This window comes from Syngnathus scovelli, chromosome 13 (assembly GCF_024217435.2).
Source record: "Syngnathus scovelli strain Florida chromosome 13, RoL_Ssco_1.2, whole genome shotgun sequence".
In the NCBI taxonomy this organism is placed as follows: Eukaryota; Metazoa; Chordata; class Actinopteri; order Syngnathiformes; family Syngnathidae; genus Syngnathus; species Syngnathus scovelli.
Window position 1 is genome coordinate 1276965 of NC_090859.1, and position 14858 is coordinate 1291822.

Genomic DNA, 14858 nt, shown 5'->3' on the forward strand with positions numbered 1-14858 from the left:
AGGCAAAGCTCTCAATTTACCGGTCGATTTACGCTCCTACCCTCACCTATGGTCACGAGCTATGGGTCATGACCGAAAGAACGAGATCTCGGATACAAGCGGCCGAAATGAGTTTTCTCCGCAGGATGTCCGGGCTCTCCCTTAGAGATAGGGTGAGAAGCTCGGTCATCCGGGAGAGACTCGGAGTAGAGTCGCTACTCCTCCACGTTGAGAGGAGCCAGATGAGGTGGCTCGGGCATCTTATCAGGATGCCTCCTGGACGCCTCCCTGGGGAGGTGTTCCGGGCATGTCCCACCGGTAGGAGACCCCGGGGACGACCCAGGACGCGCAGGAGAGACTATGTCTCTCAGCTGGCCTGGGAACGCCTTGGGATCCCCCGGGATGAGCTGGATGAAGTGGCTGGGGAGAGGGAAGTCTGGGAGTCCCTCCTAAAGCTGCTGCCCCCGCGACCCGACCCCGGATAAGCGGAAGAAGATGGATGGATGGATGGATGGATATAATATATAGGAGTGCTTATAGATAATAAATTAAGATGGAAACCACATATAATGTATATCAAATCCATCCATCCATTTTCTGAACCGCTTAGTCCCCACGGGGGTCGCGGGCGTGCTGGAGCCTATCCCAGCAGTCATCGGGCAGTAGGCGGGGGACACCCTGAACTGGTTGCCAGCCAATCGCAGGGCACACAGAGACAGACAACCAATCGCACTCGCACTCACACCTAGGGACAATTTGGAGTCTTCAATCGGCCTACCAAGCATGTTTTTGGAATGTGGGAGGAAACCGGAGTGCCCGGAGAAAACCCACGCGGGCCCAGGGAGAACATGCAAACTCCACACAGGGAGGGCCGGAGGTGGAATCGAACCCGCACCCTCCTAACTGTGAGGCGGACGTGCTACCCAGTGCGCCACCGAGCCGCCGTATATCAAATCAAAAATTTCAAAATCATTAGCAGCATTATATAAAGTAAAAGACCTTATAAATCAGTCGTCATTATATTCCTTGTACTGCTCCTTCATACTCCCATACATTATTTACTGTGTGGAGGCGTGGGGCAATACATACAAAACAAACACAGATCCAATCTTCATTCTTCAAAAAAAAGCAATACGACTTGTAAATAATGCTGATTACAGAGAACCATCAAACCCTCTCTTTATTAAACTGAACTCACTGAAATACAACGACCTAGTCGACTTTAAAACCATCTAACTCATGTACAAAATAAAAAATAATCAATTGCCAAACAGCTCGGCTCGGTGGCGCAGTGGGTAGCACGTCCGCCTCACAGTTAGGAGGTTGCGGGTTCGATTCCACCTCCGGCCCTCCATGTGTGGAGTTTGCATGTTCTCCCCGGGCCCGCGTGGGTTTCCTCCCACATTCCAAAAACATGCTTGGTAGGCCGATTGAAGACTCCAAATTGTCCCTAGGTGTGAGTGTGAGTGTGAATGGTTGTCTGTCTCTGTGTGCCCTGCGATTGGCTGGCAACCGGTTCAGGGTGTCCCCCGCCTACTGCCCGATGATAGGCTCCAGCACGCCCGCGACCCCCGTGGGGACTAAGCGGTTCAGAAAATGGATGGATGGATGGATTGCCAAACAGTATCCAGAGGTTGTTTGAGTGGAGGGAAAGTACCTATTATTTAAGAGGAACACTTGTGTTTAAAAGAGATTTGGTGAGAACAAACTTAAAGTTACATTGTATAACAGTTTGTCACGGATCGGATGGAAATGGAGCAGGACAACCAAGTGCAGCTTGGACCAGGGTTTATTGAAGAACGCAAACTAACAGACTCGGCAACTGACATGACTTAACAAAACCTAACAACGAGACTGACCAAAAAAGACGTGAAACAAAAAGACAGGGTGACATTACCAATGACAGGCACAGGAACCAAAACGACATTATGACATGAACACACAACAATGATCCAACGGGGAGTGAGGGGCACACAGGACTTATATACACGACAGGTAACAAGAGGCAGGTGGGAATAATCAAACTCATCATGGGCACACAGGAAGGGAGGGGCAAGCACACAGACAGAAACCAAGACAACCGACACTTAGTGGAACAGCTGGGGCTAAGGCGTGACACAGTTAAAGGTGTGGAATTATGGAACACCAGCAGTGAAGAATTAAAGAACTGTAGTACCTTACCTAAGTTTAAAAAAATGTATAAGGACAAAATATTGATGAGATACCGTAGTATGCTGTGAAGTTGTTTGAGTTGCTTTTGTATTTATTTTAACAATTTTCTTTATTTTTTTTCTTTAAATATATTTGACTATGGTCAAATCTGGACAGAATTAAAGAGAAACACCTACAAGGGATAGAGTTAGATAAGCTTAGGCTTCCTTCTACTCCGTTTTGAACAAACATGAATTTACGAGAAAGGGAAAATTATATTGCAATATAATTTTTTTCTTTTTTTATTTTCTATTGTACAATGAAGTTATCTGTATTTTTTTACTTTTTTCCCTTGTATTTCTTTAATGTTCGAAATAAACAAACAAAAAAAACAAAAACAAAAAAACTAACAACACCTGGGTGCATCACATGATGCTCCATCGATGCGACATGTTACCGTCGCACATCACATGTTGCGCACGTCATGTTATCGCGATCATGTTGTTCGAGCGCACTCCCCGATAACGTAATTGTGTGAGGATATTGTAGCGGAGTGACGAGTGTAATTGTATCATAGTTTTTGGAGAAAAACAATTTAAAAGGGACATTCGACGTGCTGTCAAATCCGTCATATTGTAACGCCCCTCAGTGCGTTAAGGATGTTCAGACGGTTTGATCGCCGCTTTTATAATAACAAAAAAGGCAACAGAAAAACACGTTCAAACAGGAGTTGCTGGTGGCCACAACTCGCGCCCATGCGCTCCACACACCAACTGATTGCCAAGCTAAGCAGCCCACACAACCCACCAGCATGACGTCACTTCTCACTCCTGGCCCCGGCCTCGGCCTCACACGTCCTGAAACAACAGCAAAGAATACAGGACATTACAATATTTAAACTTGCGCAATGACGTCGACATGCGGTCGCAGAGGAAAACGTAAGTTTTGGGGGTAATTTTTAGCAGCATGGGCGATAACTAGAGGTATCAATGTTTTTTATTTATGTCATCGCTAACACACACTAGGCGATTATTTGAATATGGGCGATAATTTGAATAAATACGGCATATAAGTTATTCATCTATTTAAAAATTCAAAATGTGCAATGTTTGTATTTTTCAATGTATTTATACTGTGTTTATAGGGCATGAGGGAAGAGCTGGAATGGCTGCCATGATTGTAAAACCAGGCTTCATGTTTGACGGGAACACACTTTTTAAACATGTGGTGATGGAGCTACCCACGTATGCTCGACCCGTCTTCTTAAGACTTCAGGTAAGGAACCGAGTAACTTGCATTGTAACACCATCAAAGGTACCCCTGTGAAATAGTTGCTGTTTTCCATGCTGTCACTTATTTGTTTTCTTCTTCACTGTTTTTACTGTGCTACATATAAATATACATTTAGTAAATACCATATTGGCCCGAATATAAGACGACCCTGATTATAAGACGACCCCCTCTTTTTCAAGACTCAAGTTTGAAAAAAGATTTTTGAACACCAAATTTAATTTTTATACAGAAAATAACATTTGAAACAAATGATTATAACAATATATTTGAGAGAAAAAGCCTGTTATTTTTTCCTCATTCAAATCATGCAAAAACTGTCTATCACATCTCAATATCTGAACATTTAAGTATGTAAACTAAAGTGCAATCACATTTGTAAATGAATGGCTTCTGGTTTTTGAAATGTGATAAAACAACAAAATTGCAATAACTGCATTAACCATCAAAATGAAGTCTAACTAACTGTAGTCTTGAAACAAATCCGAACGAGGAAAAACATTGCAATAAAATAATGCAAACTGCTACCGCTATTGTTGGGGAGCCTGAGGACTGTATAGGGCACAGGTGTCAAACTCAAGGCCCGGGGGGCCAGATACGGCCCGCCACATCATTTTATGTGGCCCGCGAAGTATGAGTCTTTGGGTGTGTGAATGTGATTCTTGTATGAAGCGTGTGAAGGGTGTGTGTGTGTGTGTGTGTGTGTGTGTGTGTGTGTGTGTGTGTGTGTGTGTGTGTGTGTGTGTGTGTGTGGTTCTGCAACAGACAGAAATACAGCACGTAAGTCACCGCTCAACTTCCGACGTCACACAACACTAGTAGACGGCACACATTACATAACTAACTGCGCATAACGGTTCCGCTATACTATCCATCCATCCATTTTCTATACCGCTTGTCCCCACGGGGGGTCGCGGGCGTGCTGGAGCCTATCCCAGCAGTCATCGGGCAGTAGGCATGGGACACCCTGAACCGGTTGCCAGCCGATCGCAGGGCACACAAAGACAAACAACCATCCACATTCGCACTCACACCTAGGGGCAATTTGGAGTGCTCAATCAGCCTACCCTGCCCTAAAATCTACTCTCACTGCGTGTTCGGAATCATATACCATTTTGCACACCGCGCTGCGTGCTATTCATTGGAATTACACTGATTATTGTTTTATGTGTCTCCTCAGGTAGTGATGGAAATGACGAGCACCTTTAAACATCAGAAGTTCCAGCTGGTTCAGAATGGATATAATCCCTCAACAATATCAGATCCTCTTTATGTTTTGGATTATCAGCAGAACAGTTATGTTCCTTTAACAAAAATTGTCTACCAGAGTATCCTCTGTGGGGAACTCAAGCTATAGTACATGTGAGAGTAATGTCTGAGATTTATGTAAAATACTAAACTCTACTAAAAAATAAAATATTAAAACAGAGAGAGTATTTAATTAAAGTACTGATAGCATCTAAAAACTTACACATTCAATCTCGTGAGTCAGACTAACAAGGTGACTGTAATCATGACCATATCCACTTTACAGTGCATATTGGCTGTAAAGCCATGGCGAGCATGACAAGGTTTTTGAGACAGTTTGTGAAGATGGTCAGACAGAAGCTTAGTGCTGAACATACTCCTCTGCCTGATCAGCCTCTAGTACAGCGTGCCTTTCCTCAATACTTCCCCTTCTAGCACACTAAAGCATAAAAAGAAAATAACCCTGGTAAAGACTGGTAAAAGATCCTCGGTAAAGCCTGGTAAGAGATCTTCAGCAGGTTATTTCAGGTGTTAAAAGACCCTGTTTTCAGGAAATACAAATTCAAGGTATTTATCGGTCATATGCACAGTAAAAACAAAACTGTAGCATGGAGCAGTGAAATTCTTACCTTCTTAGTCTCCCTCTACTTACACAGAATATGATGAGTATAAAATTTAAAAAAGAGAAATTTAAAATCAGATGAATACTGCGATTTATTTTGATGAAGCATTTGGGGAGGGGGCTATACATTGTTCACTTCCTATTGCACACATTTTGTAATGTTCCAGTTTGCACGCATTCCTATTGGTTTAATAAAATCTAATGAAAATGAATTAAACGCTTGTTATTTTATTGCAAAAAACAAATTGAAAGTGATAAATGCTTAATGAGACAAATAAAAATGTGGAAAAAACTTATATCCCAAATATTGTTGAACTATGAATTTATAAAATTATGTGACAATGCTAAAAGCTAAGATTAGCCTGAATTGTGAAGAAAGGTTGTTTTTTTATGAAATGGTAATGGTGGGTTTTAGTGAAACAAATGTCATGGAGCAATGTAAGACACTGAATGCTGTTGGGAATGCTACGCCTCTCGTTTTTGTCTCTCCCAGAGTAAAATTTTAGAGCTTTTTCATGATAAATGCAACTCAAGGAGCCAAGGGTACCTCTACCAGAACAGGATGGATGAATGAAGATTGGCTGAGTTCCTTGATCCCCTGATGAAACACACCAACTGCCCCTATCCAGCCTGTTTGAGGTGTGTCCCTACTCACCTTATTCAAATGCTTAGGTCATCGGGTGTTGTTGTAGGCATGCATCTAAAACAGGCTGGATAGCAACTCTCGACTTGGGCAGGCCTGACCACAAATCCCCACTTTTAATGGATGTTTCAAAGGGGATTAAAAAGAGACAAAGGCCATGACGATCCATTTTTCACTAACAAGCTCAATTAGTGGATTTTTGATCAGGGAAATGAAAACAATTCAATCCTATCCCATTAGTTTATTTTTGGAGGAATAGCAAAATAACTAATATACCCTGCACCGCTAAACGTCAGCTCGGACGATGATGGTGATTCAGGCTCCCAAGGCCGCAGGGAGAGCCACAAGCCTTCCCATCCATCCTGCCCTTCCAGTCGGCGCCTCAACATGTACATGTCAGGCTCACAAAGGCATCAGGACACACAAAGGCACGCCACAGTCAGGACCGGCCCAACTCAGCCGCCCCTCCCATCCAGTCTGCGCCGCCCGGAGCCTGTCTCCTGCACCTCAGCGCGTGATCCCTGGGAGAGATTCACTCCCTCGTCCTTGTCGGATCCTGACTGTGTACCTTGCCCCTCTGCTTCACCAGCTCTGCCTCCTGTGAGAGATCCGCGTTCTTGACCACCGGTGTGCCTCGCCCCTCCTCCCACACATAACAATAACAAACATTTGTGAAAATCACACATATATTCATGGATCTGAAAAACACGTGACAATTACAAGTACATTTGTGGATCTGGAAAACACGTGAAGACCGCAGATGTGTTTGTGTGAATAAGTTTGACACAAATCCCTCCCTATATCAGACAATTTAGGATACAACATAATCAATAGAATGGACCTTTTCAATCTAGACCGAGAAACATCCATAGTCTAAAAGAGAATACAGTATGCTTAAACAAATACAATGGTCAGAAACCACTTGTGGCCTATAAGCCTACATAAATCCACAAGTGTCCGAGTTCCACTGTGAAATGTTCAATGATAAATGTGTGCATTATATTTTTTAACATTTCCATATTGTATTGAATTCACATTGAAAAAATAAATGCTTGAAGCAAAAATGATGTGTGTATTTTTCAGGCAGACTCCATATGTTACCAGTTGATATAGATATTTTGCCATTAGCCCTTTTTATTTTTACCACAAATATTTAGTGTAAATACGGCTATTGTCTGTTTGTGAAAAGGGAGGCCGGGTCAGTTGTCAGACTTAAACTTACATTTCCAATACTTTGTCATTTGAGACAGTTTGGTGAGTTTGTTTGTGGTTTGTATTCCAGAAAATTAATTAATCCTCAGTGTTTGTTACAATGTTTTCTGTGTGTGTAACTGTAGCATGGAGCAGTGAAATTCATACCTTCTTAGTCTCCCTCTACTTACAAAGAATATGATGAATATAAAATTTAAAAAAGAGAAATTTAAAATCAGATGAATACTGCCATTTGTTTTGATGAATCATTTGGGGAGAGGCTATACATTGTTTACTTTCTATTGCACACATTTTGTAACGTTCCAGTTTGCACGCATTCCTATTGGTTTAATAAAACACTTGTTATTTTATCACAAAAAACTAATTGAAAGTGATAAATACTTAACGAGACAAATGAAAATGTGGAAAAAACTTATATCCCAAATATTGTTGAATTATGAATTTATAAAATTATGTGACAATGCTAAAAGCTAAAGATTAGCCTGAATTGTGAAGAAAGGTTGTTTTTTTTATGAAATGATAGTGGTGGGTTTTAGTGAAACAAATGTCATGGAGCAATGTAAGACACTGAATGCTGTTGGGAATGCTACGCCTCTCCTGTTTGTCTCTCCCAGAGTAAAGTTTTAGAGCTTTTTCATGATAAATGCAACTCAAGGAGCCAAGGGTACCTCCACCAGAACAGGATGGATGAATGAAGATTGGCTGAGTTCCTTGATCACCTGATGAAACACACCAACTGCCCCTATCCAGCCTGTTTGAGGTGTGTCCCTACTCACCTTATTCAAATGCTCAAGTCATCGGGTGTCATCGGGTGAATGGGGTGAAAGTCCTGCCTAGCTACAAAAACAGATGTGCTCAAACCTCATTGAATAAAGTACATAAGCAGACAAGTATATTCACATATTAAATCAATAAAAGAAACATTTTAAGCATATAATTATACCTACACACCAAATCAATAAAGAAGACATAACTAGACATTTTTGATAAGTGGTAATGAGAAAGGTTTTTATAAACTTTATGATCTGATATATATTTCTGAGCACTTTGAAATAACAAATGTCTTTTGATATATTGCCTAAATAGCTTAATGACCCTTAAGGAACTGTGTAATGCATGCCTGATGTTTTTCTCTAAATCATGGACACGGCCAGAGTCGTCTTGACCATTCACTACTTGATTGTATCTTATGTTTTGACTAATGTTAGACGCCAGTTTTTGATTACTACTGAACGCTCTGCACAGAGGGAAATATTTTGCCTAACAAAGAAAAGATACGGTTGGAAGCATGATTAAACTAAGAATATAATGACGTAAGCAAAGACATGAAGTATCAAAAGAACAAACTTTACATAGTCAGGGAACAGCAATAGATTAATGATGTCACAGCCAAAAGCTAACAATTTCGTACAAAATGACAAAATTGAAAGAATGAGGTACGACAGTGTATGTCCAAGATTGGAGAAGAATGTTCACAGGAAGGTCACGTGGAGATAAAACCAGCAGGTGCCAGAGGGAACCAGCCAAGGACTCGGCCAAAGATGATCGCCAAGGCCAAAAGACGGGATAGAAGACAACAGACCCCACACACACCGAATCGCCCATAACCAGCACCCACTCCCATGGCGAACTTGCCCCACCCCAAAGACTCATCACCCATCAAGCTCAGCCCACAATGTGCAACTGAATATAAGCTGATCAAGGAACCTTGAACATTGCCTTTTCTGAATGGAGACTTTCTGGTCTTGAAAGGCCCAACGCTGTATTGTACGTTCCTGAAAACAGAGCTTTCTGAACAAGAATTGTGATTGAACTCAACCAACCTGTGTAAGTCTAATTTCTGCTTCAGTATCTTAGCATTTTCCTAAATCTGAAGAAATCAAACGAGCACGTAGTGAGTAAATTGGATAACAGGTGATTGGTAATGGCTTTTGCCGTGAGGCACAGATAGCGTGCTCCCTAAATTGTGGACAAAATCCAACAGTAGGCATGCATCTAAAACAGGCTGGATAGCAACTCTCGCCTGACCACAAATCCTCACTTAATGCTTGATGTTTCAAAGGCGATTAAAAAGAGACAAAGGCCATGACGATCCATTTTTCACTAACAAGCTCAATTAGTGGATTTTTGATCAGGGAAATGAAAACAATTATTTTCTATTCCATTAGTTTATTTTGGAGGAATAGCAATATAACTAATTTGCCCTGCACCGCTAAACGTCAGCTTGGAGGATGATGGTGATTCAGGCTCCCAAGGCCGCAGGGAGAGCCACAAGTCTTCCCATCCATCCTGCCCTTCCAGTCGGCACCTCAGCATGTACGTACATGTCAGGCTCACAAAGGTATCAGGTACGCCACAGTCAGGACCGGCCCAACCCAGCCGCCCCTCACATCCAGTCTACGCCTCCTGGAGCCTATCTCCTGCACCTCAGCGCGTGATCCCTGGGAGAGATTCACTCCCTTGTCCTTGTCGGATCCTGACTGGGTACCTTGCCCCTCTGCTTCACCAGCTCTGCCTCCTGTGAGAGATCCGCGTTCTTGACCACCGGTGTGCCTCGCCCCTCCTCCCGCACATAACAATAACAAACATTTGTGAAAATCACACATATATTCACCCCTCCGCGAGTCGTCACCTTATCGTGGTGGAGGGGTTTGCGTGCCCCTATGATCCTAGGAGCCATGTTGTCGGGGGCTTCATGCCCCTGGTAGGGTCACCCATGGCAAACGGGTCCTAGGTGAGGGGTCAGACAAAGCACGGCTCACCCAAGCCCCTTATGATGAAAAACATAAATGGACTTTGTTTTCCCTCGCCCGGACGCGGGTCACCGGGGCCTCCCTCTGGAGCCAGGCCTGGAGGCGGGGCTCGAAGGCGAGCATCTGGTGGCCGGGCCTTCGCCCATGGGGCCCGGCCGGGCATAGCCCGAAATGGAAACGTGGGTCCCCCTTCCCATGGGCTCACCACCTGTGTGTGGGGGGGGGGGGGGGGGGGGGGCGAAGGGGTCGGGTGCAATGTGAGCTGGGCGGCAGTCAAAGGCAGGGACCTTGGCGGTGTGATCCCCGGCTGCAGAAGCTGGCTCTTGGGACATGGAATGTCACCTCTCTGGCTGGAAAGGAGCCCGAGCTGGTGTGCGAGGCAGAAAGATTCCGACTAGATATAGTCGGACTAGCCTCCACGCACAGTTTGGGTTCCGGTACAAGCCCTCTCGAGAGGGGCTGGACTCTCCTCCACTCTGGAGTTGCCCACGGTGAGAGGCGTCGAGCAGGTGTGGGTATACTTATTGCCCCCCGGCTGGGCGCCTGCACATTGGGGTTCACCCCGGTGAACGAGAGGGTAGCCTCCCTCCGCCTTCGGGTGGGGGGACGGGTCCTGACTGTTGTTTGTGTCTATGCACCAAACGGCAGCTCAGAGTACCCACCCTTCTTGGGGTCCCTGGAGGAAGTGCTGGAGAGCGCTCCTTCTGGGGACTCCATCGTTCTACTGGGTGACTTCAATGCTCACGTGGGCAATGACAGTGAGACCTGGAAGGGCGTGATTGGGAGGAACGGCCCCCCTGATCTGAATCCGAGCGGTGTTCTATTGTTGGACTTCTGTGCTCGACACGGATTTTCAATAATGAACACCATGTTCAAACATAAGGGTGTCCATCTGTGCACTTGGCACCAGGACACCCTAGGCCGCAGTTCGATGATCGACTTTGTAGTCGTGTCATCGGATTTGCGGCCGCATGTTTTGGACACTCAGGTGAAGAGAGGGGCGGAGCTGTAAACTGATCACCACCTGGTGGTGGGTTGGCTCCGATGGTGGGGGAAGATGCCGGTCCGACCTGGCAGACCCAAACGCTCTGTGAGGGTCTGCTGGGAACGTCTGGCAGAATCTCCTGTCAGGAAGAGCTTCAACTCCCACCTCCGGCAGAGCTTTTCCCACGTCCCGGGGGAGGCGGGGGACATTGAGTCTGAGTGGACCATGTTCTGCGCCTCCATTGTTGAGGCGGCCGACCGGAGCTGTGGCCGTAAGGTCGTTGGTGCCTGTCGTGGCGGCAATCCCCGAACCCGCTGGTGGACACCGGCGGTAAGGGATGCCGTCAAGCTGAAGAAGGAGTCCTATCGGGCCGTTTTGGCCTGCGGGACTCCGGAGGCAGCTGACAGGTACCGGATGGCCAAGCGGAACGCGGCTTCGGCGGTTGCTGAGGCAAAAACCCGGGCGTGGGAGGAGTTTGGTGAGGCCATGGAGAATGACTTTCGGACGGCTTCGAGGAAATTCTGGTCCACCATCCGGCGTCTCAGGAGGGGGAAGCAGTGCAACGTCAACACTGTTTACAGTGGGGATGGCGTGCTGCTGACCTCGACTCGGGACGTCGTGAGTCGGTGGGGAGAATACTTCGAAGACCTCCTCAATTCCACCTACACGCCTTCCATTGAGGAAGCAGGGCCTGGAGACTCTGAGGTGGATTCTCCAATCTCTGGGGTCGAAGTCACTGAGGTAGTTAAAAAACTCCTCGGTGGCAAGGCGTTCTTAAAGGCTCTGGATGTTGTAGGGCTGTCATCGCTGACACAACGTTGCGTGGACATCGGGGACAGTGCCTCTGGATTTGCAGACTGGGGTGGTGGTTCCCCTCTTTAAGAAGGGGGACCGGAGGGTGTGTTCCAATTACAGGGGAATCACACTCCTCAGCCTGGAGAGGAGGGTCCGTCGGGAGGTCGAACCTCGGATTCAGGAGGAGCAGTGTGGCTTTCGTCCTGGCCGTGGAACAGTGGACCAGCTCTACACCCTCGGCAGGATCCTCGAGGGTGCATGGGAGTTCGCCCAACCAGTCCACATGTGTTTTGTGGACTTGGAGAAGGCGTTCGACCGTGTCCCTCGGGAGGTTCTGTGGAGGGTGCTTCGGGAGTACGGGGTGCCGAGCCAACTGATAAGGGCGGTTCGGTCCCTGTATCACCAATGCCAGAGTCTGGTCCGCATTTCCGGCAGTAAGTCGGATTCGTTCCCAGTGAGGGTTGGACTCCGCCAAGGCTGCCCTTTGTCACCGATTCTGTTCATAATTTTTATGGACAGAATTTCTAGGCGCAGCCGAGGCGTTGAGGGGGTCCGGTTTGGGGACCTCAGCATCGCGTCTCTGCTTTTTGCAGATGACGTGGTGCTGTTGGCTTCTTCAGGCCGTGATCTCCAGCTCTCGCTGGAACGGTTCGCAGCCGAGTCTGAAGCGGTCGGGATGAGGGTCAGCACCTCCAAATCCGAGTCCATGGTCCTTGATCGGAAAAGGGTGGAATGCCCTCTCCGGATCGGGGATGAGATCCTGCCCCAAGTGGAGGAGTTCAAGTATCTTGGAGTCTTGTTCACGAGTGAGGGGAGGATGGAGCGTGAGATCGACAGGCGGATCGGTGCAGCGTTGGCAGTAATGCGGACCCTGTACCGGTCCGTTGTGGTGAAGAGAGAGCTGAGCCAAAAGGCAAAGCTCTCAATTTACCGGTCGATTTACGCTCCTACCCTCACCTATGGTCACGAGCTATGGGTCGTGACCGAAGAAACGAGATCTCGGATACAAGCGGCCGAAATGAGTTTTCTCCGCAGGATGTCCGGGCTCTCCCTTAGAGATAGGGTGAGAAGCTCGGTCATCCGGGAGAGACTCGGAGTAGAGTCGCTACTCCTCCACGTTGAGAGGAGCCAGATGAGGTGGCTCGGGCATCTTATCAGGATGCCTCCTGGACGCCTCCCTGGGGAGGTGTTCCGGGCATGTCCCACCGGTAGGAGACCCCGGGGACGACCCAGGACGCGCTGGAGAGACTATGTCTCTCAGCTAGCCTGGGAACGCCTTGGGATCCCCCGGGATGAGGTGGATGAAGTGGCTGGGGAGAGGGAAGTCTGGGAGTCCCTCCTAAAGCTGCTGCCCCCGCGACCCGACCCCGGATAAGCGGAAGAAGATGGATGGATGGACACATATATTCATGGATCTGAAAAACACGTGAAAATTACAAGTACATTTGTGCATCTGAAAAACACATGTGAAGACCGCGGATGTGTTTGTGTGAATAAGTTTGACACAAATCCCTCCCTATATCAGACAACATAGGATACAACATAATCAATAACCTTTTCAATCTAGACCAGTGGTTCTTAACCTTGTTGGAGGTACCGAACCCCACCAGTTTCATATGCGCATTCACCGAACCCCTCTTTAGTGAAAGATAAAAGTCATTTTTTCAAATTCAAGACATCGATGTTTTTTTTGCCGGTGCACAAAATGAGCTGCGCATGAACATCACCTTGTTCAAAGAACAACACCAACACAATGCATGAACTCACAACAAATTTACATGATGAATCAGGTGTGTTCGGACCTCCACAGTGGAGGCTCTGCCGAACCCCTGAGACCGACTCACCGAACCCCTAGGGTTCGATCAAACCCAGGTTAAGAACCACTGATCTAGACCGAGAAACATCCATAATCTAAAAGAAAAAACAGTATGCTTAAACAAATACAATGGTCAGAAACCACTTGTGGCCTATAAGCCTACATAAATCCACAAGTGTCCAAGTTCCTCTGTGAAATGTTCAATGATAAATGTGTGCATTATATGTTTTAACGTTTCCATATTGTATTGAATTCACATTGAAAAAATAAATGCTTCAAGCAAAAATGATGTGTGTATTTGTCAGGCAGACTCCATATGTTACCAGTTGATATATTTTGCCATTAGCCCTTTTTATTTTTACCACAAATATTTGGTGTAAATACAGCTATTGTCTGTTTGTGAAAAGGGAGAACGGGTCAGTTGTCAGACTTAAACTTACATTTCTAATACTTTGTCATTTGAGACAATTTGGTGAGTTTGTTTGTGGTTTGTATTCCACAAAATTAATTAATCCTCAGTGTTTGTTACAATGTTTTCTGGGTGTGTAAGTTGCTCCCCTCTGCCAACAGTTGTATGTGTTCTTAGCCTTTTGACCTGCTTATCACAAAGTTGGTGCTGTGCCTTGAGGAAATTTGCTACATCTGCACACACACACACACACACACACATGCACACGCACACACGCGCACACACACACACACACGCACATCCTTACTTACACTTACTCATACTCACAATCCCCTCATGGTGTCAAGCGCAGGCACCACCGGCCACTCGACCACGCCCCCCTATCACTGAAATCACCATCACCTGGCACTGGCTCATTGGGAGCACTATATTAGCGCAGCCAGCGCAACACCCTTTGTCAGCTTGTCTTGTGATGTCTTTGTACGCACCAGTCCTAGTAAGCTTGACTCCCCGATTCCTTGCGATTTGGTTCCTGATCTGCCTGTCTTGTCCGACCTTTTCTCAGTCAGCAGTTGTCCTCCTCAGAGTCCTCCTGTCTGCAGTCTGTCAAGTACTCCTTTCCCTGGCTGGCCATACAGCCATCCACGCCCGACGAGTCCAGCCCTCCACCGATCCCTTTCCCCTTCACAATAAAGTCTGTGTCGCCCCGCACTTGGCTGTACTGTCCGATTCATTACGCTTGGATCGTAATCTCATTGTTTGTCCTCATCATTTCTCTTGCTGCATCACTTTACTTGTTGTGTAATATAGACCTTACAGACCAATTGTAGTGAATGCACAAAATGTTTTCACCTGCATTTTGTCTGTGATGGCAACCCTCTTGCTTTGCCTTCACCTTCTTGTTTGTTTTCTTTTCCCAGTGCTCCTCAGGCAGTCCTGTCTACATTCTACCGTG

At 46.2% G+C, this 14858-nt stretch overlaps 1 protein-coding gene and 1 long non-coding RNA gene across 7 annotated transcripts in view; one reads left to right on the top strand and one right to left on the bottom strand.

The window, feature by feature from the left end:
• Positions 1-4849, top strand: part of slc27a6 (solute carrier family 27 member 6) — a 51990-nt gene extending 47141 nt beyond the window's left edge. For 4 of the 5 annotated variants that reach the window (XM_049738675.2, XM_049738674.2, XM_049738677.2 and 1 more), the window contains 2 exons: positions 3275-3405; positions 4601-4849. In XM_049738675.2, the coding sequence (XP_049594632.1) occupies positions 3275-3405; positions 4601-4777 (308 nt within the window). In that variant the 3' untranslated portion in view covers positions 4778-4849. The remainder of the gene's footprint in view (positions 1-3274; positions 3406-4600) is intronic. The other variant, XM_049738676.2, reaches the window with a different exon arrangement.
• On the bottom strand, positions 1751-14535 carry LOC125979898 (uncharacterized). Of its 2 annotated transcripts, none has more exons than XR_007485489.2 (2): positions 14392-14535; positions 1751-7982 (listed from the first exon to the last, which is right to left on the bottom strand). It is a non-coding gene; the product is annotated as an uncharacterized lncRNA (long non-coding RNA). The 2 variants fall into 2 exon arrangements; XR_007485490.2 differs by having other exon boundaries at positions 1751-7978; positions 14392-14519.
• Positions 14536-14858: the final 323 nt, after the last annotated feature.